This window comes from Podarcis liolepis (genome assembly GCF_965112155.1).
Source record: "Podarcis liolepis genome assembly, chromosome: 3".
NCBI classification, from domain to species: domain Eukaryota; kingdom Metazoa; phylum Chordata; class Lepidosauria; order Squamata; family Lacertidae; genus Podarcis; species Podarcis liolepis.
Genome location: NC_139557.1, coordinates 378,261 through 403,987, shown reverse-complemented (window position 1 = coordinate 403,987; position 25,727 = coordinate 378,261). Strand labels below are relative to the sequence as shown.

At 43.6% G+C, this 25,727-nt stretch overlaps 1 protein-coding gene across 2 annotated transcripts in view; it reads left to right on the top strand.

The window, feature by feature from the left end:
* Nucleotides 1–25,727, top strand: part of COL4A1 (collagen type IV alpha 1 chain) — a 141,782-nt gene that overhangs the window by 45,637 nt on the left and 70,418 nt on the right. For both annotated transcript variants that reach the window (XM_083495039.1, XM_083495040.1), the window contains exons 20-26: nt 7,511–7,546; nt 9,042–9,206; nt 11,136–11,231; nt 15,714–15,797; nt 17,375–17,445; nt 19,052–19,243; nt 20,638–20,806. In XM_083495039.1, the coding sequence (XP_083351165.1) occupies nt 7,511–7,546; nt 9,042–9,206; nt 11,136–11,231; nt 15,714–15,797; nt 17,375–17,445; nt 19,052–19,243; nt 20,638–20,806 (813 nt within the window). The remainder of the gene's footprint in view (nt 1–7,510; nt 7,547–9,041; nt 9,207–11,135; nt 11,232–15,713; nt 15,798–17,374; nt 17,446–19,051; nt 19,244–20,637; nt 20,807–25,727) is intronic.

Below are 25,727 nucleotides of genomic sequence, written 5' to 3'. Positions count from 1 at the left end.
TGGCGAGTTATAGACCTATTAGTCTTTTACCTATACCAAGCAAATTATATGCAAAACACCTCTATATCAAATTAACCAGTTGTATGGGCACTGAGGCTATCTTGGCAGAGGAGCAAGCTGGATTTAGGCAAGACAGATCTACCATAGATCACTGTTTTGTCTTAGCACATCTTATTGACAAATACGCCAAGAAAACCCGTGGGGTCTTATATGCAGCCTTCATTGATTTGAAGACTGCCTTTGATTCAATTTCACGAGTAGGACTCTGGGCCAAATTGAATACATCCAGTATAGATAAAAGATTATTATTTTTGATTAATGGCCTATATAAAGATATTGTGTCGTACATAAGATCCTCCACAAATGGCCAACTCATAGGCCCTGTACCAGCCACTAAGGGGGTTAAGCAAGGCTGCATTTTAGCCCCAGCATTATTTAACCTATATATCAATGACATGGTTAAAAGCTTAACATCTCCGGAGTTCCATGCTCCTAAATTGGCCACAAAACCAATCTCAGTGCTCTTATATGCTGATGATGCGGTTCTCCTATCCCGAACAGAAATAGGCCTTAAAAGGTTGATAGGAGAATTCTCAGCATATTGCAGGAGAGAACAGCTGGTGGTAAAAATATCAGAAAACCAAAGTCATGGTTTTCTCAAGGAAACATAGATTACATAGCTGAAGCATGGACAATCACCCAATTGAGCAGGTTAAAGCCTTTAAATACCTGGGCATAGTCTTCCAGTCATTGGGGTCATGGGATGTACACCAAAAATCTGTTCAAGAAAAAGCAGCCCAAAGTGCTAAGATGCTGTCCCGTTTTTGCCATACGAAGGGCGGCAAATACATCCCAGCAGCCCTAGAAGTTTTTCAAGCCAAATCTTTGGTGCAGATACTTTACAGGGCCCAAATTTGGACAGGTAATCATTGTAGTATTATTGAAACTGTCCAATCCAAATTTTTAAGGCAGATTTTTTCTGTACCACCTTGTGTCCCAAATGCAGCATTACAACTAGAGGCAAGTCTTCCCTCTGTAGAAGCTTGGTCCTGGGAAAGAACTCTTAATTATTGGCTCCGTTTAAATCTAAATCCTCCTGGTCTACTGCCCTTAGTGACACAAGACCCCCATAAAAGTGTGTGGTCCAAAATTGTGCACCAAAAATTCCTCTCCTGCGGACTCCACCCACATCAGCTTCTCACGGTGGGTTTTATTAAAGCAAAAAGGCTAATTGAACAGCGTCTGGAGGACTTAGAGCAACAGAACAATCTGGCCATTATAAAGAAACTCTGTCCTTGGTATGCCTTTTGCCCCCCCTCTCAGTTTGATTCCCTGGCACCATATTTGTATAAATTAACTATCCCAAAATACAGATGTGCCTTCACACTGGCCAGGTTGAATGTGATGCCCTCTGCTGTACTTGAGGGCAGATACCAAAAGATTCCAACTGAGAAACGACTCTGCCTCTGTGGAGATTGTAATCTGGAAACAGTGGCTCATGTTCTCCTGTCCTGTCCCCTTTATAAAGATCTGAGGAATGAGATCATCACGCCACTCCTGCTTATCATCCCAGGCCGCCCATCTGCGGCCACATTGTTCTTTCTGTTATCAGATCAAAAGGATCAGACAACAGCAAAAGTTGCTAGGTTTATCAAAGGTGCAATGAGGCCACTATCTGAACGATAATCTTGACCATTTGATTGTCCTTTTTACCCATAGTTGTCTTTTTAATTATATATACTGCTTGTTTTATATTGCTGTGGCCGTTGGCCAATGCAAATAAAGTTTATCTATCTATCTATCTATCTATCTATCTATCTATCTATCTATCGATCAGGAAAATGAAGTGCATAATTAGATAAAGTGCCTGCTATACATTATAATTAAGTAATGATATAAGGCAATATCCAGCCATTAGTCCCACTCAGGATAAGTCCATTGATTTCAATAGGTCTACTATTGGGTATCTTAATTGGCCCCAATTCATTTTGTGTAAAATTGTACATGATTAGATCCACATCTGATATCATGCCCAGTTCATGTTGAGCTTTTTCATGAATTATATGTTTGCCATGATATGGAGTGATAATTAGACCTATACATAACCTCCAACATTTCTCAAATGAAAATTGGGATGTTCTATTCTACACCAGGAAGCGTTTCCTCTGCATTTGATCTCACTGCACACATAAATGTCATGTACACATACACATCTGTCACCTTCAGCCAGTTGCAACCTCTCCATCTCACCTACTTCCTAGGATTCAATTATTATTGAAGGTTGTGCAGTCTTTACCCAGTTACCTGGGAATAAGCTCCATTGAATACAGTGGGACTTCTGAGTAGACAGTGTAAGGCTCCATTTCCAATAAAGGAATAAACAGTCTATGAATTTCCTAAAAAATGGCTGGTTGTGGAAGTATTGCAATGGATTAGCAGCATTTTCCTTCAAAATTATAGGAAGGGCTTTGTATGCCAGCTTCACCATTTCCTTCATTTGGTTCGGGTATTTCATTTTCAGGATAAACAGGACTCTGTTTTTGCACCTTTCTTCTTTCTTTGGCGATCACTTGTAGCCGAGTAAGATTGTCTTCCATAAACATGGTTTTAACAATGAGTCCGTAAGTTCTGGAACCAGTTCTGGAACCACACGTCCTTCCACAGTGGGGACATTGGTTTCTGGGCAGGAATTGATCCCGGTGTGGATTTGCCAAGCGTGCCTTCCTCCTAGCACATTTCTCCCTTGCGTTTGAGTGTCTTCAAAGCCCATGACACCTTTGGTAAAGGCTGTTCTCCAACTGGAGCACTCGCAGGCCAGTGTTTCCCAGTTGTCAGTGTTTATACTACATTTTTTTAGATTTGCCTTGAGACAGTCTTTAAACCTCTTTTGTTGACCACCAGCATTACCCTTTCCATTTTTAAGTTCGGAATAGAGTAGTTGCTTTGGAAGACGATCATCAGGCATCCACACAACATGATCAGTCCAATGAAGTTGATGTTAAAGAATCATTGCTTCAACACTGGTGATCTTTGCTTCTTCCAGTACACTGATATTAGCTTGCATGTCTTCCCAAGTGATGTGTAAAAAATTTTGGAGACACCGTTGATGGAATCTTTTGAGGAGTTGGAGATGGCGTTGATAAGTGGTCCATGTTTCACAAGAATATAGTAAGGTTGGTAGTACAATAGCTTTGTAAACAAGCATTTTGGTTTCCCTGCGAATGTCCCAGTCCTCAAACAGTCTGCACTTCAATCGGGAGAAAACCACACTCGCTATAGCTCAGGTGATGCTGGATTTCAGCATCAATGTTGGCCCTTGTGGAAAGATAACTGCCTAGGTAGGAGAAGTGATCAACATTTTCCAACGTTACACCACTGAGTTGGATTTGTGGCACTGCAGAGGGGTTATTTTGTACTTGTTGGTGCAGCACGTTGGTTTTTTGGAAGTTGAGTGACAGGCCAAGCTTTTCGTAAGCTTCTGTGAAGATATTTAGGATGGTTTGGAGGTCATCCTCTGAGTGTGCGCACACTACGTTGTCATCAGCATACTGAAGCTCTATGACGGAAGTTACGGAAACCTTACTCTTTGCTTTTAGCCTGCTCAGATTAAAGAGCTTCCATCTGTTCGATATATGATTTCTACTCCGGTAGAGAGTTTCCCTTCGACAAAGTGTAGGTTCATGGCAATTAAAATAATGAATAGAGTTGGGGAAACACAACCCTGTTTAACACTTGATCCCACTGTGAATGGTTCACTTTGAGAGCCACTGTTATCTGCGATTGTTGCTGTCATATTATCATGGAGGAGCCAAATGATGTTTACAAATTTATCTGGGCAGCCAGTTTTCAGAAGGACAGTCCACAGGGCATTACGATTTACAGTGTCGAAAGCCTTAGTCAGGTCAATAAACGCCATATACAGGGGTTGGTTTTTCTCTCTGCATTTTTCTTGAAGCTGTCGAGCGGTGAAAATCATGTCCACTGTCCCCCTAGAAGGCCGGAAACTATTTTGGGATTCAGGAAGGGTCACCTCGGATATTGTTAAGAGACAGTTTGCTAAGATCCTTGCAAGAATTTTGCCAGCCGCAGCTAATAGAGAGATGCCTCAATAGTTTCCACAATCAGTTCTGTCACCTTTTTTAAAGAGATTGATAATTTCACTATCCCTAAAGTCTGCTGGGATCTCTTCTCTTTCCCAGATTTTTTCGATGAGCTTGTGAAGTTGTTGTGTAAGTTCAGTTCCACCCACTTTGAAGATTTTGGCAGGTATCCCACTGGCTTTGTTGTTTTTCATTTGGTTAATAGCTGTTTTTCATTTCGTTAATAGCTGTACATTTGTAGATACTGCAAGCTCATCTCTAACTTGTTTTTGCAGAATTTGTGAGAGGACCTCAGCAGCTATGGGGGAGTTGCGGTTAAGGAAATGTTGGTGATGTTCTTTCCAGCACAATGTAATAGCTTCTTTATCTTTTAGAAATGTGATGCCGTCTGCTGAGTGTAGGGGGCATATGCCATGATTTATTGTTCCATAGATGGTCTTTGTGGCTTTAAAGAAACTCTGTGCATCATGAGTGTCAGCTAAGTGCTGGATCTCTTGAGCTTTTTTTATCCACCAGGTGTTTTTTAGTTCTCTGGTTCTTCTTTGAATCATAGAATCATAGAATCATAGAGTTGGAAGTGACCACAAGGGCCATCGAGGCCAACCCCCTGCCAAGCAGGAAACACCATCAGAGCACTCCTGACATATGGTTGTCAAGCCTCTGCTTAAAGACCTCCAAAGTAGGAGACTCCACCACACTCCTTGGCAGCAAATTCCACTGTCAAACAGCTCTTACTGTCAGGAAGTTCTTCCTAATGTTTAGGTGGAATCTTCTTTCTTGTAGTTTGGATCCATTGCTCCGTGTCCGCTTCTCTGGAGCAGCAGAAAACAACCTTTCTCCCTCCTCTATGTGACATCCTTTTATATATTTGAACATGGCTATCATATCACCCCTTAACCTCCTCTTCTCCAGGCTAAACATGCCCAGCTCCCTTAGCCATTCCCCATAAGGCATCGTTTCCAGGCCTTTGACCATTTTGGTTGCCCTCCTCTGGACACGTTCCAGTTTGTCAGTGTCCTTCTTGAACTGTGGTGCCCAGAACTGGACACAGTACTCCAGGTGAGGTCTGACCAGAGCAGAATACAGTGGCACTATTACTTCCCTTGATCTAGATGCTATACTCCTATTGATGCAGCCCAGAATTGCATTGGCTTTTTTAGCTGCCGCGTCACACTGTTGGCTCATGTCAAGTTTGTGGTCAACCAAGACTCCTAGATCCTTTTCACATGTACTGCTCTCAAGCCAGGTGTCACCCATCTTGTATTTGTGCCTCTCATTTTTTTTGCCCAAGTGCAATACTTTACATTTCTCCCTGTTAAAATTCATCTTGTTTGTTTTGGCCCAGTTCTCTAATCTGTCAAGGTCGTTTTGAAGTGTGATCCTGTCCTCTGGGGTGTTAGCCACCCCTCCCAGTTTGGTGTCATCTGCAAATTTAATCAGGATGCCCTTGAGTCCATCATCCAAGTCGTTGATAAAGATGTTGAATAAGACCTCAGCCTTTGAACCTCAGCCTTAGCGTTGGCATAGGTTTTTTTTCTTAGTGGCACAGTTTCTATCTGTTTGCCAGATCTGAAAGGCCTTCCTTTTCTTGTCAATCATGCATTCAGTCTCACTGTAATTCTCATCAAACCAGTCCTGGTGTTTCTTGGTTTGGTGTCCAATAGTTTGTTCACAAGCTGCAATAATGAATGTTTTTCGCTTGGTCCAGTGTTTCTGGGTGTTATCAGGGAATTCTGAAAGCAGATGGTCCTTAAGAGTCGTTTGGAAGCAATCCCGCTTAATGGGATCTTGAAGGGCTTGAGTGTTCATTTTGCGCCTTGGCTTCCTTCCTTGAAGCCTGCGTTGAGGTATAATCTCGATAGCCATCGTGGAGCATATTAGTCAGTGATCTGTCCAGCCGTCATCGGCGCTTGTCATAGTTCTGGTAAGGAGCACATCATGGTGATCTTTAGCACAGACAATAACATAGTCTAAGAAGTGCCAGTGGTTTTACTGAGGATGCCTCAGTTTTAAATAAATTTAAAGTTTTAAATTTATTTTTCTGTCGAAAGAGTGTGTTGGTTGTGCGCTGCACATATCACCCAGGAGGATAATTTTATCTTCCTTAGGCGTCTCTGATAGGACGGTATCCAGCTGAGAGTAACATTTTTCTTTAATATCTTCATCGGCATTCAGTGTTGGTGCATAAGCGCTTATAATAGTAGCCTGTAGGTTTTTGGTGAGCTTTATTTGAAGGGTTGAGAGTCGCTCATTAATGCCAATAGGGACTTCTGACAGGAGCTTCACAAGATCGTTTTTGATAGCGAAGCCTACCCATGTATTCAATGTTCTTGTTCAGATAGACCTTTCCAGAAGAAAGTGTAGCCTCCTTTTTCTTCCTTCAGTTTTCCCTCGCCTGCTCTTCGAGTCTCTTGAAGTGCTGCAATATCGATGTTAAAATGTCACAGCTCTCTTGCAATGATGGCAGTTCTGCGTTCAGGACGCTCGCTGTCTGTGTTATCTGACAAAGTCCGTATATTCCATGTTTCAAAGTTCAATTGTCTTTTATGACCGCTAAGTGGTGACCCCACTGGGCGCGGTAATCTAGTCAGGGAAAAGGGAAGGCAGACTATGTTTAGGGCACCTTTTCTAGCCCCTCCCCCATTTCAGGGTGAGCAGAGTGGATCCTAAAAAGGGCTGCTCAGTCATGGATACAGCTGCTGAGCTGCTCAACTGCCTCTTTCCTAGAGTCAGAACAACTGAATCTGTATCCACCACCCATGTGCCGGTTCATGACTAGGGGCTTCCAGATTTCACGATCCTGCCCCAATTACCATTTGCCAATTGCCATAGGACTTTTGGGGTTTGGACTGGGTTTTTGGAAGACACCTGTGCGTGGATTTGTTTTATGTGTGTAGATCAGTGCACGTTGACCAACGCATAGTCTTCAAAGTAGGGCTCTGTTCCGATGGCATGAAGTAGTCACGACAAACCGGTAGATTCCTATCTGCTGCAGCCTTCATCCGCCTCCACAGCCATTGTAACATATCGCTTGTTATCATCCGCCTCTTCTGCCATTAAGGACTTCTTGGATCATTCTTTGTCTAGCTCCTTCCCTTTGACCTCACCACCTTGAGTGACCCTGTTGGGAGTATGAGATTCCCGACAGCTTCACTCACAAGGGTCATAGGAACATGCAAGCCAACTCACCACGACAAGATGATGATCCAGCGACCTATACACCTACACCCACCCCAGCATCACTTTTAATTGTTCTCCGAGATGTGCAGGAGGGGAAAAAGTAAAACCGGGACATTATGAGATCAAATCAGAAACGAGGGAGGCTTCTGTAATTCTAGGACTGTCCCTGGAATTATACCAAGCAGTTCAAATCTTTACTATCTAAGAATCCACTACCTTTGCTTTTGCAGGTTTTCCAGGTCTACCAGGGGCACCAGGTCCACCAGGTAAGACTGTTTCATTATTTGGTTGTCTTGTTTTAGGGTGCGTATTGCCTTTCCACGTAAATTCTAAAACTTTTTGCACAAAAAGATAAAAGTGTTGGTCCACTAAAAGAATTCCAAAATCCATATTAGGGCAATACATTTCTAAGGCCACCAAAATATCACAGAATGGCACAGAAGCTTTTAAGTTCTCGTGATCTCTTCATCAGGCTAGATGGTAAACAGAGCAATGTGGGGAGAGGGGGAAGCGAGTTTGGATGATGCTGGAGCCTTAATTCTACATTTGGTCACAGTCTTAAGATGAAATGGGTTGCACCAAGGTCTGCTGGGAACAAGAAAAAAAAACTTTTAGACAAACGTCAGTGCCCAGTTTAACACATTTCTACAAAAAATTCTCTTGGGCATATTGTTTCAGTACTGCGCATAAACAGCTCACCAAGCTCACTCTGCATGTTTGAACTTCACGAGTGGAATCCAGCATAGCACTATGGCAATTGTTCTGTCAGTACAGAAATTTCTGCATGTGCAATGGAATGTTCTCCCCCTTTCCTCTCCCTGTTTGCTCCCTAAATCTGTTCTAGGGGTTCCCCTAACCCTCTGGAGCAGATTTGTGGAGGGAGGGGGGCTGGGGGGGCAACACTGGCGGAACTCATTAGGAAAATACTGCCCTCAATAGGCCCTATGCAGGTGGATGTTTCTAGGAATTAGGTTGAACAAGTAGCTCTGATAAATAAGCTACTGTATTTTTCGCCCTATAGGACGCACTTTTTCCCTTCCAAAAATGAAGGGGGAATGTGTGTGTGTGTCCTATGGGGTGAATGCAGGCTTTTGCTGAAGCCTAGAGAGCGAGAGGGGTCGGTGCGCACCAGGCTTCAGGAGAGCCCCACCGCCAGCCCCGCAAACTCGCAGCGCGCCTTTCCCGCAGCGCGCCTTTCCCGCTGTCCCCCGACTTGGTTAGAAGGCTGGCGGGGGGGGGGGGGGGAGAAGCCTGCTCCTCCCCGTCGCCAGCCCTGCAAACTCAGGGGACAGCAGGGAGGCGCAGCGTGCCATCCTGCTGTCTCCCAACCTGGTTTGGAGGCTGGCAGAGGGCTTCTACCTCCCCCAGCCCCGCAAGCTCCCAGAGCGATGCCAAAGCTGCATGCAGCTTCGGCATGGCTCTGGGTCCCATTCTGGGGGCTGGGGGAGGGGGAAGCTCGGGCTTCCACCACCCCAGCCCCGCGCCTGGGGAAAAACAATAATTCCCGCCCTTTATTCCCCCCCCCCAAAATCTAGGTGCGTCCTATGGGCCGGTGCGTCCTATAGGGCAAAAAATACGGTATCTTGCTATTGTTTGAACTCATGAGGTAGTTTAGGATCAGATTCAGTATGGTATCTCAGTATGGTATCTCAGCTGATATTATGGTGTTGCAATTATTTTATTGTTATTAAACAACTTATTGGTCAATATTTTTTCTGTTGGTTTTATTGATGCCTACTTCACTGCATTATTGTAATCAAGGGCAACCCAGTCCTGGGATAATAGGGGCACCTGGTTTTCCGGGCGAGAGAGGAGAAAAGGGTGACCGGGGGTCTCCTGGATCTTCATTGCCTGGGCCAAAAGGAAGAGATGGACCTCCAGGACTTCCCGGTGTACCAGGGCTTCCAGGCCCACCTTTTGCAACAGGCAAGTCAAAAGTATACAGTCCTTTTAAAGTGCAAAAGAATCAAGATAGTAAGAAATGTTACGCCCATGGTCATAATAATGGTTAAAAAGAAAATTATGGGTTTTTTTAGAATTGGTTAAATGAATTTGTTTTCAGATGTGGTGCCTCATTCTAGAAGAAATTTCTGTTTCCTGTTTCAAAACCTTGACTTTGGCTTGGTTAAGTGGTTTCACAAGTAAGTGTCTTCATATTTGATTCCTGACTGAGCTCTGCCGTGTCTCTTCTCGATCTTCTGGGATGTGTCCTGATGGGATGTGTTCAGAAGGAAGAGGTCCAGAGCGGTCTGAGGGGGAAGGCTTCCCAGGGCAGCTTCCCAAGGCAGTTTTAATCCTCTACATATTTCAGAATTTAGTCTGACATACAGGTTTCAGATTCACCTCCTAACTACTGCATAGCCTCTTCTTCTGAAGCAGAGCATCCTGTTACATAAGAGATTGAGGCTCCAAGCAGAAGGGGGCAATGTCCAGTCCGTGCAAGCAGAGAGAAAGCAACAACTATAGGCCTCTAGGAGGCTATGAAGGGGTTCTGCTGGCTGAAACAGTTTCCTGAAGCAGCTGCAGAATAAGTTGTCCCTTCAGGTATCACAATTAATTCCTCGAGTTCTGCTGCTTTTGCAGTTTATAGAACTTGCCTTTTAGTTTACCTTCACTATTACAGCCACACACTTGCCTTCTCTGGTGAAGCCTTTGGTCAATGTGTCTTCCAAAATATTGTGTCCCACAGATGAGACTATAATGCTACCCTGCAAATGAATTGCTTTTCTAAAGACATCTCTCACCCCAATCACTGGAGAAATCAATAACTGAAGCATACTGTAAATGTCCTTTCTCAAGAGGTTCCATGGTGAAGAATTTTCCCAGCCATATTTGAAAGAGAGGCAGATGATCTTCACAATCAGAGCCTGTAGCCTCTGGTTTGTTCTCTTTGGATGTCTGAATTTATCAGCATTCAACTACTAATATAGTCTCAGTACAGTGTTTCTTTTTCTTCAATGTGTGCCCTTTTGTTTTTATATAGAAGTTCACTTGATAGGGCTATATGTGGTTTGCTGTCAGGTGCTGGGCTCCTTAGTGTCATTCTGACAGAAACCTAAGAGGAGGTATATGCCCCCACCCTCACGCTCCAGAGAACAGAAATGTACAATCAGTTCAACTTTTTCCTTTGCTGCTGCACAAAATATTGAACTGTATGTTTGCAGAAACTGACATATTCACACAAACACATGCAAATTGTCCTACTGTAAGGGGAAATGTGTGTACTGTTTGCCAAATATGGGAAGTAAATGAACTTTTAGTGTGTAAAAAACTGAATTTGGAAAAGAATCTTAGAATTGAGAATATTAGCATTATTTTGACTCAAATATCCTGTGGGCTATTTTCAAGCCAAATCAGCCTCCCAAGCAAATTTAGCAAGCAGATAATATATATATGATTTTGTGGCATCTCAATTCAGGTTTTTGTATGCTAATGTGTATACAACAGCTCTGGTTTACATATTATTTTTATTCATTTATTATTTTATTTATAATTGTTTTGTTTTAGTTTACTTTTTATTATAACTACATATTATGTTTTAGAGGAATATACTTCAGTGGTTGCCTTAAGGCCATGCAGGCAGTCCAGGTCCATATTTAGTCATGATAATGCTCTGGTTTCATGGAGAAATGTCCCATGTGAAGGATCTGGTTGCAGATAGAACCAGCAGCAGTTTCTACAACAATAGTAGCTCTTTTTCCAGCTACCCCAGTTGTGAGAACTGGTCCAAGCAGCACCTGTGATTTACCATTTCACTCAAGTAAGAGTGATCCATGTCACTGACATATATTTTTTAGAAATAGGATTTGCCATATAGAAACCATTCTGTGTTTTTCCCCCCCATTCAAACTGCAGATGGAATTCTGGAGTGCCAACCTGGGCAGCCTGGAGATCCAGGCCCTCCTGGGCCTCGTGGCCAGCATGGCTTCTTGGGAGAAAGGGGAGAAAAAGGTACCAACACTGACCTTGGATATACATAGATATAGAACCTTCCAGGTAAAAGAAGCAGAGCTTGTTCTAGACAACCAGTTCCATGAACCTGCTATTCCAGGGGCTTATTCATACCCGCATGGCATGGGCACATTCAGGCAGCTCAGGGGACAGCAAAGAAAGACATAGTAGAGCAGTATCAGCAGATAATCCCACAAGGTCCATTCTGCACGTCACTCCCAACACTGCAGCAATCCTTCAAGCAGGACATTACACACCAACAACACCTGCACATTTGCCATACACAAAAGCACCAAGGAATGTATAGTGACAACCTAATCACTGGCGGGGTGCAGTGGGTGTGGTCCGCCCTGGGTGTCATCTCTGAGGGGGGGTGACATCACTGCCGCCCCCCTGGGATGCCACGGGCAGAACCCCCCTGGGACCCTCGCCCTGCCCCTGCGGGCAGCTAGCCCCGCCCTCGGGTGCACAGCATGTGTGCCGCTCCAGGTGCCAGAGCAGCTAGCTCCGCCTCTGAGCCTAATGACTCGAGCCTGCCCAGCACATCAACAAAATATAACTTAGCAAAATGCAGTTGAGCTGCCTAGTTGCCCCTTTCTCATCTTGAGTTGGAGTCACTTTGCCCCCTCTTTTTCCTGGGAGGAGGTAGCCGCTGCTGATTGTGTGCAGTGACAGGCGACTCCTAGGAAGGAGTCACCCTATCTTCTCCAATGCCAGAATCACTATTTCCCTTTCTTCAAAGTGAATCAAGGCAGTGCACCTTTAACAGCTGGTGATAGGCAACAAGCAACAAGTGAAGCTTTCTCCATCCCTGCATTTCTGTGGAGAGTGTAATTTTAAAAAATGCCAGAGGCTCTTGGTTCTCAAATGAAGTCAGGGAATATGTGACTCAGCAGCCCCCAGCTAGCTTGACCAATACAGGAGATGAACCCCTGGAGGAATGTGACACAGAAAGGCAGGACTGTCAGGAGGCATGCTGTGCCTCTAGAGCTACAAAGTTGATTCCATTCCCTCATCTTGGACACCAATTCTCCAATTCTCAGCCAGAGGAGCAAGAACAGCAGTGGCAGACCTCAGAACACACTGATGTGGCCGTGGAAGGAACAGTGTACAGAACAATTTGTACCGTTCCCCAGAAAGGGAAGAGATGTGTAGTGGTGACAGTTGACTCCCTGTGAAGGGAGACAGAGGCATGACTCGTGATTTTAGTTTTCTCTACACAAATGCAGAGTATGGGAAGCATGCAAGAAGAACTTGAGCTCTTAATACAGGATGGCAAATATAACCTAATAGGCAACATGACTGGAATGTAGAACTCGGGTATAACCTGTTCAAAAGGAATAGACCAAAGAGGGTGGGGTGGAGTAGCATTATATATCTTATATTATATAGCATTATATAGCCAGTGTGGTGTAGTGGTTAAGAACAGTGGACTCGTCATCTGGGGAACCGGGTTCGATTCCCTGCTCCTCCACATGCAGCTGCTGGGTGACCTTGGGCTAGTCACACTTCCCTGAAGTCTCTCAGCCTCACTCACCTCACAGAGTGTTTGTTATGGGGGAGGAAGGGAAAGGGGATTGTTAGCTGCTTTGAGATTCCTTACGGTAGTGATAAAGCAGGATATCAAATCCAAACTCTTCCTCCTCCTCCTCCTCTTCTTCTTCTATGTAAGGGATGTGTACCCATCCATGACCTGGAGCAGCGAAGGCAGACGGAGAGTATAGGGGTAAAAATTGTAGGAGAGGGGGAAAACCAGTGACCTTCCTATGGATGTCTGCTATAGACCACCAAGCCAGACTGAAAACTTGGATGATGCCTTCCTATAGCAGATTACTAAACATTCAAAAAGGAGAGATATAGCAGTCATGGGAGACTTCAACTTCCCTAATATCTGTTGGAACTCAAACACCGGCAAGAATGTAAGGACCAACAAATTCCTCCATTGCATCAATGGCAATTCCATTTCTCAAAAGGTGGAAGAAGCAACAAGAGGGTCAGCCCTCTTGGACCTGGTCCTCATCAACAGGGAGGAACAGATCAATGAAGTGGAAGTATTAGGAACCTTGGGAATAAGTGATCATGTGCATTGGGGTTTCATTATACAGAGGGAAGAGTAAACTGAGTGTAGTCACACATACACTCTGGACTTTAAGAAGGCCAATTTTAAAAAGCTTAAGGAACTACTGGATGAAGTTCCATGGTCAGAAATGCTCAAAAGGAGTCCAAGATGGATGGTAGTTTCTCAAAGGTAAAATGTTGAAGACCAAATGGAGACAATTCCAACAACAAAAAAGTGGGAGGCATCTAATGAGACCATTGTAGCTTACAGATGAGCTGAGATTTAAGAAGAGCATGTATAAGAAATGGAAGAAAGGAGAACTCACAAAGGAAGAGTATATACATGGGTAACCAACAGTTGCAGGGAGAAGGTCAGGCGGGCCAAAGCTCAGAACGAGCTCAGGCTTGCAAGGGAGATTAAAAATAGTGAAGGTTTATTTGGCTTTGAAGAAGAAGAAGCAAGTAGTAGGTCCCTTGCTTGGAGAAGATGGAGAAATCCTAATGGATTAAGGTAACGGACCCTTGGGTGGTTAAATCCAGTCAAAATTGACTATGGGGACGGCACTCATCTCCGCTTTCAGGCTGATGGAGCTGGCATTTGTCCACAGACAGCTTTCCAAGTCATGTTGCCAGCATGACTAAACCACTTCCGGTGCAACAGGACACCGTGACGGAAGGCAGAGCACACAGGACTGCTGTTTGCCTTCCCACCATAGCACTACCTATTTATCTTGCACTGGTATGCTTTTGAACAGCTAGGTTGGCAGGAGATAGGACAGAGCAATGGGAACTCACCCCGTCATGCGGATTCAAACTGCCCACCTTACGATCTGCAATCCCAAGAGGCTCGGTGGTTTAGACCACAGCGCCACCTGCACCCCAATGCGACTGGGTAAGAGAAGGCAGAACTGCTTGACACCTGCATTGCTTCTGTCTTCACCAAAAAGAAAAGCAATGTCCAACCTGGTGATGACAGAATAAAGGATGCTAGGTGGGAACCGCAGCCAAAGATAGGAACAGAGGTGATAAGAAAACACCTGGCTACTTTAAATGAATATAAATCTCCAGGGCCTGATGAACTTCACCCAAGGGTACTAAAGGAGCTTGTGGATGTAATCTTGGAGCCTCTTTGAGAATTCTTGGAGAACAGGTGAGGTCCTGTGGACTGGAAGCAGACAAATGTACCCATTTTCAAAAATGGGGGGAAAGAAGATCCAGGTAACTACTGACCAGTCAGCTTGACATCGATACCAAGAAAGGTCCTAGAACAGATAATCAAACAGTGAGCACTTAGAAAAGGATACTGTGATTGCTAACACCCAGCATGGGTTTCTCAAAAACTAGTCATGCCAGATGAATCTGTCTCCTTTTTTCTGATGGAATTACAAGCTTGGTGGATCAGGGGAATGCTGTGGATGTAGTATATTCTTATTTCTGTAGGGCTTTTGACAAATACCTCCATAATATTATTGCAAAGAAATTAGTGAAATGTGTATTGATCAAGGTAACTGTTAGGTGGATTTGTAGCTGGTTGACTGACCAAACCCAGAATGTTCACTAATGGTTCCTCATTATTCTAAAGAAGAAAAACGACAAGTGGGGTGCTGCAAGGTTCTGTCCTGGGCCTGTTGTTGTTCCATATATTTATAAATGACTTGGATGAAGAAATAGAGGGGATACACATACAATTTGCAGATGACACCAAAGAGAGAGGGGTGGCTCATGCCACAGAAGACAGAAATAGGGATTCAAAATGACCTTAATATATTTGAAAACTGAGCCCAAACTAACAAAATGAATTTCAGTAGGGACAAATGTAAGGTTCCGCACTTAGGCAAGAAGAACCAGGTGCACAAATATATGATGGGGAACATCTTGCTTGCTAGTAGTAAATATGAGAAGGATTTAGGGACCACAATATTGTTGTTGTTGTTATTTTATTGTGTATATAACATAAAATACATACAATACAAACATTACACATTACAAATAATCTGGCAAATTACAAATATAGAGAAAAGAAAAGAAGAAATAGAAAGTGATTTTGTTTACAATGAAAAATAACCTTCCAACTATACTCGTTGCAATACTCGTTTTGCAATTAGATTTTCTTTACACAGTTTCTAATGTTATTTTTCTCCTTCTTGATTCTAGTTTTCTCCACCATTACGTTACAAGACTCATTCAGTATATGCCAGGAAGCTTTTGTTGTCACAGTTACCTTTGAAATATTCTTTAATTACTATCCACAATCTTAACGTGATTCAACTGTGTGATACAGTCAAGTAAAAGTTGAGAAAATATGTAAAAATGTCATATTTCTTGAGTGAGAACATTAGGGTTATTTTCTGTGGGAATTACTATTTGGTTTGTAAAGGTCTTAAGCATAACCCTCTGATAAATATCTCTGTATTTTTAATATAGGGGCAAAAGGTGATGGCTGTTTTACCTGTGATGTACCCAGCCTAGCTGGTGAGCCAGGCCCCCAGGGGTTTCCAGGAGAACCAGGTAAAGTACAAAATAAGCACTGTGGTAGACTCCTCCAGGATTTGTGCTAGATTCCTCCAGGATTTGCATTGCCTTCCTCTTATTCCATCAATCACATTGTTTCATATACAAAATGGTGCGGGCAGCAAGCTTCAAAGATGTTGATACCTACTGTAATACAATGGCTGATGAAAAAATTGCTTCATTATTCTGGATGGCAGACACATGTGGGGAGAATAGTTAGGGCCACACAAGACCACCCTTTCTCTGTTTCTGGAGGAAATCCTTGCTCTTTCCTGTCTGATCTGGAAGCAGCACCTCAACAGAGCCATCAAAAGTTCAGCAAAGTACAATCCGGCTCTTCCTTCTTCAGATGAGAAGGTATTTCCTGAAGGATTGAGAATGCCCTCCTCACTCTATTATGAGCAGGAGTTTACAGGAAGAAGTTCCCATTTTCTTCTCACCCATCCATCTTGCACATGCCCATTTTAATGTTGCCATTTTAATGTGTTATGGCTATTTGGAAGATATGTTACACAAGTGCCACATCTCCACAATATCCATACCATTTTGTGATCTTTTATTTTTGTTCTTATAGTTTTGTAAAGTTTCAGCATTCTCTACAGCAGTCCTGAAATTCTTGTGTGAGCTTTTCTCTGAAAGTGACTTATCATCAATGTGGGTGACATTATAGGAACTGATTTCCTTTTTTTGTATTCTCTGTCTGGATAGAAGATACTGCTGTACATGCACTCCATCCTGGATTGCTCAAGTGTAATACTAAAATAAAAATCTGTTTTTGAAAATCATCTCAAATAATCCTAAATTTACATTATTAGATCTTAATAATCCAGAGGTTTTCAACCTTTTTGAGTCCGTAGCTCCCTTGACCAACTACATTCTTTCTGCTGTACCCTTGTGAGGCTCAGGAGCCCAGTTATGGGAAACCCAGCCAGATGGGCAGGGTATAAACAATAAATTATTATTATGGTTATGCCACCCTTTGCCTGCAGAGCTGGCAGCCTCTCACCCTTTTTCGAACACCCTCCCTTGTGGAGTGTTCCCTCAGCCTCCTCCCCCCTATCCTTGGGAGTCCTCTAGGCAGCCGCAGCTGCCGCCCCTAGTCTCTGAGCTGCCCCCACCCCACCCCAAAGAAATGTGCCTCCTCACACTGCCCCACAGGGGGCTGGGAAGCACCCCCTGACCAGCCCCAGAGGCACCATTTGCCTGCGGAGCTTGTAGCCAGGGCTGCTGCAACAAACAGCTGTGCAGGCTCTTGGGAGGCAGAGAAGCAAGAGGGCATCAGAGGAGGGAGGGAAGGAAGGAAGGAAGGAAAGAGGGCCAGAGGGCAGGGTTGCCCGCAGCACCCCTGACCATCATCCAAGGCACCCTAGGATGCCACAGCACACGGGTTGAAAACCGCTGTAATAAACAGTGCTTTAAGCAGTATACTTTTATTGTTTCTGGAAATATTTTATATATTTAAATGAATTTTCTTAGAATATCAAATTATAGAAGAACAAATGGCATGAAAAATATTTCTTAGCAGAACCCCTCAGACTTGTAAGTTACATTTATCTTTTCCTATTCTTTACAAGGTGTTGCAGGACCAAAGGGTGCTAAAGGTGACAGGGGCCTTTCTGGATTTGAGGGTCTTCCAGGAATGACAGTAAGTAAATGATCCAAATATTTCACAGCCATTTCTTCAGCAGCATATAAGATAAGATAATGGCTTTATAACAGTAATTGGTTTCAAGGCACATCATCTCAGCAAATGAACTAAGGAAATGTATTTTATTATTTGGTATATAATTCCTATTCTCTTATCCCCATGGAACTGTCATTGGGTAAACAGCAAAGGATACAGTATCTGCCCCAGGAGAGCTGGAGTCTCCCATCTTCCATTTCTCCAGAATGGCTTGTCCTCAGGCTGAACACTCTTTGAAGGCAGGCATACTCCCTCTCTAGGCTGTTATCCAAAATCTCATAGTCCTTTTCCCCCCATAAAAAATTATTGAAACTTTTTCATGATACAGAGCAATTAAAAACAAACTAATTTAAATGAAAACTAAAAGGAGAAAAGAATCACCACATAATTATCTCTGTCAACGAGCTGTTGACAGAAATTGTCTAGTGCACCATCTTCCTCCTGGAAGTCAACTTATCTCACCCTTTCCTGAAGTGCATCCTCAGAGGGACAACTCTGCTTTCATCTCTGGTTCAGCATTAATTTCTGTCCTCCCTGTCAGCAATAGAGATACACCACCCTGTCAGCAATAGAGAGCCTTCCATTTGAACCACAAATTGATTCCGCTTCACATTATATTCTTCAAATGCTATCACTGGTGGCTATCACCATAGTACACTGCATCTCAGAGCTAAACACCGTATTGGTGCACCACAACTATTTCACCTTTCATTGCAACCAGGTAGTCTGGGGCATCAACCTATCCTTCACATATATAAAGAGTCTTTCTTGGCTTAGAGCATATTCAGTTTTGCTGTTTTGTTTTTTTGTTTGGTTTTGTGTTGTTTTGAAAAGAGAGATACAGTGCCCCTTTACAGTGTCTTTTAAGCTGCATGGTTTTGTTCAGTTTACTTTCTTTGGTATGTGAGCTTCTTGTGTGCAGGAAGATTCAAATTATATATGAGTGTGTGGATGCACTGTTAAATAAGCAATCCTTCACATGTATTCTGAGTTGAAAGTTACAGAAGGACTATATAACCTTTCCAAACATTTCAGTAAGCTCTTGGTTCCAGTTTTGAATAAACATTCACAAACCTTTTATTGATAATAATCAGCTAAATAGTTTGAGAATCTATACAACTTTGTAACATGCAGAAAACAGCATTCTTAGAGAAACCAAAGACTGGAACTGAGGGAAGTCGGGGTGGGATGGGGGGTGGGTTTTGTGTGGGAGGGGGGAGGGAGGAAAAATGGGGGGGCACAAGGATGATATGTCTTTGGATAATATGTCTTGTTATAATTTTGAATATTATATATATAGTATATATATATATAGTAAGCTCTTGGTTCCATTAGACCTGTCTGGCTATAAGGAGTGGCAAGTTCAGATTCTCATGGTTCTCTGGAAATTTAGAGGTCTGTATTATTTCATAGCAACACACACAGAAAAACTGAATATGAGCAATCTTGGCAATTCATTATTTGTCACCTGAATATCTAGCACTAAAACCTGAGGTTGTTTAGTTTTTTTCTGATTTATTAAAATATATTTTATTATTTATTTAATGGTGCTATAATGTCATTTCAGGGACCTCCAGGTGTACCTGGACTGGCAGGAAGCCCAGGAGCAAAAGGGGAACCCGGAGATGTTTTCTTTGACTCTGATTTAAAAGGGGATAAAGGAGATCCAGGATTCCCTGGACCTCCAGGTGTTCCTGGAAGAGAAGGAAGACCAGGGCGGGATGGCCTGCCAGGTGCCCCAGGTCTTAAAGGTGCATCGGTAGGTGCATGTCTATGTTTGCCCATTGTACTGTCTACTATATTAACTGTAGGGTATTAGTGTCACAAGATGTCAGCACGTTCACCCTCTCTTTCTTATACACATCTGATAGCAACACTCCACGTTACAGTTCTCATTCACTGGAACGCTCTTGCAGATAAATCCCATTACAATATTTCTGCATGTAGTGCTGAATACCTGCAATAATACCTGCTTGGAAGTAGACTAGGTAGCTCTCAACATTTTTGGTGCACTTACTGTGTTTAAACATCACTGTTAACCTGAGTTTAATTTTCCCCCATGTTGATATTTTCAAGAATGGGTCTGACACTTTGTTCTTATTTTATTACTACATTTATCTGTTGTGCAATGGCCCTGATGTCACACTTTCACCCAGTCTGTGACATTCTGTGACAGCCAAACCTTTGTCACTCACTACCACAAAAGATGTAGGTTTGGTGACTTTATGGCAAAGTGCAAAGGGCTGACAGGAAGAGCAGGTCAGAGAGGAAGATGCAAGGCTAACTTGCAGTTAGTTTCTGTATTAAGGAAAGGAAAAAATACAAGGAGGCTCATAAAGGCAAACTCCCCTAATTAAGAAGTTGCTTGAACTGGCATGCAGCCCCTCCTTCGCTCTCAAGCCTTCTTAGTTAGGGCTCCTCCCCTGTAATCTTCCTCTACAGTGAGCTCCAGGAGCCTCTATGCCTGTCTGGCTCGTTGCTCGGCAACATGTAACATCCTAGGGGTAAGTGGGGCCGGAGAGCCGTCAGCAGAGGAGCTGTCAGGATGGCTCTGGGGGAGAGATGCAGGACCTGGCTCCCCTCTGTTGTCTCTGTTGCAACCTGCATCCAAACTGGAAACCTCATCATTCTGCCCTGTTCTGGGCCATTTGCCTGCTTCTGCCTCTGAATGATCCCTCAAGCTTCCTGCTTCTAGTACCTCCCAACTTGTTCCCTCCTCTGGGGGTCTCTTGAGTGGGAAGCTTCCACCACTCTTCCTCATCCAAGCAGTCCCTGACACCTGTAAATGTGACTGTACATCAGGGGTAGCCAACATGGGGCTCCATAGATAGAATCATAGAATCCTAGAGTTGGAAGAGACCACAAGGGCCATCGAGTCCAACCCCCTGCCAAGCAGGAAACACCATCAGAACACTCCTTATAATGAGAGGCAACTGTATTCTGAGCAGCAAGTAATTTTAAATGATCCCGTTTCAGGAACAGAATTTATGCACACTGGAAAACATTTATTCATAATCCAGTGTGGCCGGAGCTTGTTTATTGTAATGGTTAATCCAGCTACTTTAGTTAAACTAATGCAATATCATAAAATAAATGTTACTCTTTGATGTATAAGGTGAAGAGGTTATTGTTTTCTTGTTTTCTTAAAACCAGGGAACAATTGGGTTAAAAGGAGAACGTGGCCTCCCAGGAATAAGTGGTTTTCCAGGACCCCGTGGAGAGAGAGGTTTTCCTGGTTCCCCAGGGATCGGGCCCTCTGGGCCACCTGGTGATAAAGGGGACAAAGGTCTTTCAGGGATTCCCGGCACACCAGGATTTCCAGGTAACACTACTGATGGTAGTCATACAAATAGCTACTATTTACCCAGATGACAATTTCAGCAATACTAAAACTGCACAAAATATTTTTTAAAAAACCAGTCACAGAAATAGCAGCAGAACTGGTGTGAAACTTCATGCAATGTGATGTTCATGAGTTTTTGAAAAAAGACTGTAAAGGACAACATTGTAATGTTAGAACCAATAAGCTAGTGAGAAATAAAGCTAAGATTCAGTGCTTTTCAAATTCTGTAACTTACATTAAGATCTAAAAAGTGCTACCTTTTGATTTTCACATTTGAGAGTAAGAGTGTCTAATAGTTTCCTGTACAACTATGATTTATTTTATACCCAATCTTCATCCTTGCTTCTCGGGACAGATTGCAACAATTAAAACACAATGTTAAAAACAGTTTAAAGCCACTTACAATCAGAAAAACAAGGTGAATCCTTAAAATATACATTTCAGGTGTCAGATGTAAAGAGCATTGGCAGAAAGCTGTATAATGAAGATGACAGGTGTATCTCTTTGGGGAGAGAGCTGCACAGCTTTGAGTCTGCCACAGAGAATGTCCTCTCCTAAGCAACCAGCCCTCAAGCTTCTGAGGGTGGAAGAGCTAAGAAGAGGGTTCCTCTGCTTTCCTTACCACTTGAGGGTTGCTGTAGCGAAGGGGGTGGTCTTCCACTTGTTTGGGGACTAAGTCATTTAGGGCTTTAAACCCCAACATGAACATTTTGAATTGGGCCTGGAAAGAAACTCCAATTCCAATTCCAATTAAACTTTTTATTGTGCTAGCCATAGGCCATGGCATCATTCAGAAGAAGAACAAAAAGAAAAAACAAGAAATAAAAAACAACAATAACCATAAAAATCATCGGACACAGACATACAATAAAACCACAGTCTCACTTCTGGGTTAGCGCGAAAGGCCAATGGCGGATTCCCTCCCAGCTCCGGAGGGAATCAGCTCCGTGGAAGACGGACCCTCAGAAACCACAGGCGCTGAAGCCTGTGGACTTGGTGACTCGGCGGGCACCATTTGCGCCCCCCCGGCCCGCAAAGAAGCCTTTTTAAAGGCTTCGGAGTGCGGGACGGAGAGTGGCGTGGTGCTGTGAGTAGACCGCTTCTTCTACAGAGTGAAGCCACAAGCCATGGCCGGAGAGCGCTGACTTCTTTCCTTGAACATTTGGATTGCAAAAGTAACAACCCGTGAGTAGTACAGAAATTGGACCTAAAAATCTCCTTTTCTTTGAATTTGGCACGATCGGGGGGGGGTGTTAAAAGGAAGTCCGCCTCCCCCTCTTGTAGACAATTTAAAGCAAGAATTGGATAACTAAGGTCGAGAGACCACTTCTCTCTTTACGAGATAAAAGTTATTAATTTCACGAATTGGCAATATAAGTACTATGCTGGAGGATAAGAAGTGATTTTTAAGAGCTGATGTGCAACCCCCCGGGATTCGGGAGTGTTCCGCGAGAGAGCCTGTTGAGGAGACTTAAAGAGTTTGACAGCTGTCAAACGAGCTGTCAAAGTTAGAAAAAATTGCCTTTTGTTATTTCTGCTGGTTATTTTTGTTACATTTGACTTTAAGTCGTTGAAAATAAAGAAGAAGCAAAAACAAAGTAACTTGACTGTTGGAGAAAGAATACTAAGTAACTAGAATCCCTCTAGAGGGGGTTCTGAGACATTACAATGGCTGCAGATGGAAAAATACAGGCTGAGCTGGATAGAATGTTTTTTCTCTTGGGAAAGTTACAAGATCAGAGTGCAGCTTTGGCTACAAATGCTACAACCTTGAATTCTAAAGTAAATAATCTTGCTGATTGCGTCAAGGACTTGACTCAAGAAAATTTTGCAGCTGAACAAGAAGAGATATGTGTTGTCTCAGAGGAGTGGGAAAGAGGAGCTGAAATGCCGCAGGTGAAAAAGGACAACCAGAGACCTGTAAAAATGGATTACAAGGAAAACAAGACCTGGATGATGAGAATTTGGTTTGAATTCGAGAATGAAGATTGGCGAGATCTCCCTATGGGGAGATCAGAAGACCTATGGATTACAAATTTGATTAAGGTGAAAGTTGGAGCTTTTGGGACATTTGGGTCATTTGGATTCAAAAGGAATAAGAAACATTATTTGGGCTCCACTTTTGAATATGGAGGTCTGGTTGGAAGAAACATAGACCCTATTGGGACAGAGCTTCTCCAAGACTCGATGTCCAACATAAAGGACTATCAACAAAACCGGCAGAGAGGGACTGAGAGAGATTTGAAGGCCTCGGACGTGAGGGATCCAGGCTGAGAACTGATAGACTGATGGATATTCTTTGGGGACCGAAACCGGGAAAGGGGGGGGGTGAGAGTTTTGGAATCCAAAGGGTATATAATTATATGCTGTTTTTTGTTATTTTGTTTTGTAATTAATATAAAAATTGGGAAATTTGTGGAAGGGAATTTGGGTCGACCTTAGAAAAGGGCGTAAATGATGAGTACTGTGGTTTAATTGAGGTCTATAAGTTAAATTTGGTTAATTAAGACGAATTAAGTAAAGTATTAATAAGGTAAAAGTTGGGGATAAGAACTTGCTGAGTTAACTATTGGAATTGGGATGCAAGAAGGGGAGGTGTGGGGAAGTTAAGGAAAGTGGTTAAGAAATTAAGGGTTTAAAATTATATTTGTTATTTGTGTTGTGTTTGTCTGTAGTTGTTTATGTTTTTGTGTTTGTCTTAAAAATATGTGAAAACCTTAATAAAAATTTTATTAAATAAATAAATAAAACCACAGTCACAGCTACTAAAATTATTTGTTGCATTAGATAGAATAGAATAGAATAGCAGAATATTCTCAGGTATGATGTGCCAAATTAAATATCCGAATCCCCTTTGCAGTTGACTGCTATTTTGTCTAGTTCCTTCTTCCTGATCTTCTTAGTTGCCAGCACATAAAGTAACAAAGTTGTCAGTGTCGCTCAGAAGCCATTTCCCCCCTATCCAAATGCTTTCCATTCGTAAACAGGGATTTTATAAATCGGTCTCTTGGGTCTATATACCGTATTTTTCGCTCTATAGGACGCACCAGACCATAGGAGGGGGGGAACAGGGGGATTTTTTTTTTCTTGTTCTCCCCCTCTAAAACAAGGTGCGTTCAAGGTGCATTCACCCAAAGCCTACGGAGCGCAGCGGGAGTTCCCGCTGCGCTCTGCAGGCTTCAGGCGGCTACCTTGGAAGCCTGGAGAGCGAGAGGGGTCAGTGCACACTGACCCCTCTCGCTCTCCAGGCTTCAGTGAAGGCAACCCGAAGCCCCTGGAGCACGGCAGGAGTTCCCGCTGGACTCCGAAGGCTTCAGGTTCCTTTCGACCTGCTCTACTTTCCCCCATCACCAGCCCCAAAGAGCAGGTCGGGGAACAGCGCAAAGGCTGCGTGCAGCCTTGCCACTGCCCCCCGAGCTTGTGGAGCTGGCGGTGGGGGGAAGCACTGCTTTCCCCCACCGCCAGCTTCAAAGATCCCTGAAGCCTTTGGAGCGCAGCGCGAGGTCCTGCTACGCTCCAAAGCCTTCAGGGATAGCTTTGCGCAGCCATCCCCAAGCTAGAACAGCGAGACGCAGCGCTCCGCAGCGCTCCGTCTCCCTGTTCTGGCTTTCGGCTTAGCCGTGCAGCCTGCATTCGCTCTATAGGACGCACACACATTTCCCCTTAATTTTTGGAGGGGAAAAAGAGTGTCCTATAGAGCAAAAAATACGGTATAACAGGCACTGCAATAAATAATGGCACGCAGGGTTGTCCACACAGACAGAGTCTCTCTTTGTAATGTACTTTGCTGTACCGTCCATCCAACACTGCCGAGGGCATCAACTGGAATCGTAGTTCTGTAAAAGCGATTCTTAGTACAGCAAGTGGGAGCTTTGTCAGGTATCTGGCTTGGGCATGCTCTGTTTTGATAAGTGGGAACCATGGTGAGCTCTTGGTAGAAGCAATCATGGTTAGATCCCTTTCTGCATCAGACCTAAAGAGACAATCTCTTAAGTAATAATAATAATAATAATAATAATAATAATAATAATAATAATAATTTTTTATTTATACCCCGCCCTCCCCAGCCAAGGCCGGGCTCAGAGCGGCTTACAAACAATAATAAAAACAAGATGAATGATTACAACTTAAAAACAAAAATAAAATACAACATTAAAATAATGGAACATAAAAATATTAAAATGTAGCCTCATCACAGGAGGAGAAGGAAAAGAAAAAAGAAACAGAGGGAGGGAGGGAATCAAATTGGCTCCAAGCCAAAGGCCAGGCGGAGCAATTCTGTCTTACAGGCCCTGCGGAAAGAAATCAGATCCTGCAGGGCCCTGGTCTCATGAGGCAGAGCATTCCACCAGGCCGGAGCCAGAGTTGAAAAGGCCCTGGCTCTGGTTGAAGCCAATCTAACTTCCTTAGGGCCTGGGACCACTAGGGTGTTGTTATTTATGGACCTTGAGGCTCTCCGTGGGGCATACCAGGAGAGGCGGTCCCGTAGGTACGAGGGTCCTAGGCTGTGAAGGGCTTTAAAGGTCAAAAGCAACACCTTAAATCTGACCCTGTACTCCACCGGGAGCCAGTGCAGCTTGAAAAGCACTGGGTGAATATGCTCCCATGGCAGAGACCCCGTGAGGAGCCTCGCTGCAGCATTCTGTACCCGCTGGAGTTTCTGGGACAGCTTCAAGGGCAGCCCCGCGTAGAGCAAATTACAGTAGTCAAGCCTGGAGATGACCGTTGCATGGATCACTGTGGCCAGGTTGGGGCGGGAAAGGTAAGGGACCAACTGCTTGATGCGGCGAAGGTGGAAAAATGTTGCCTTGGCTGTTGCTGTAACTTGTGCCTCCACCCAAACTCTTAACGGAAGGCAATGGCACTAATTGGGCCCCTGCAAGAGAAGGGAGTTGGTCCC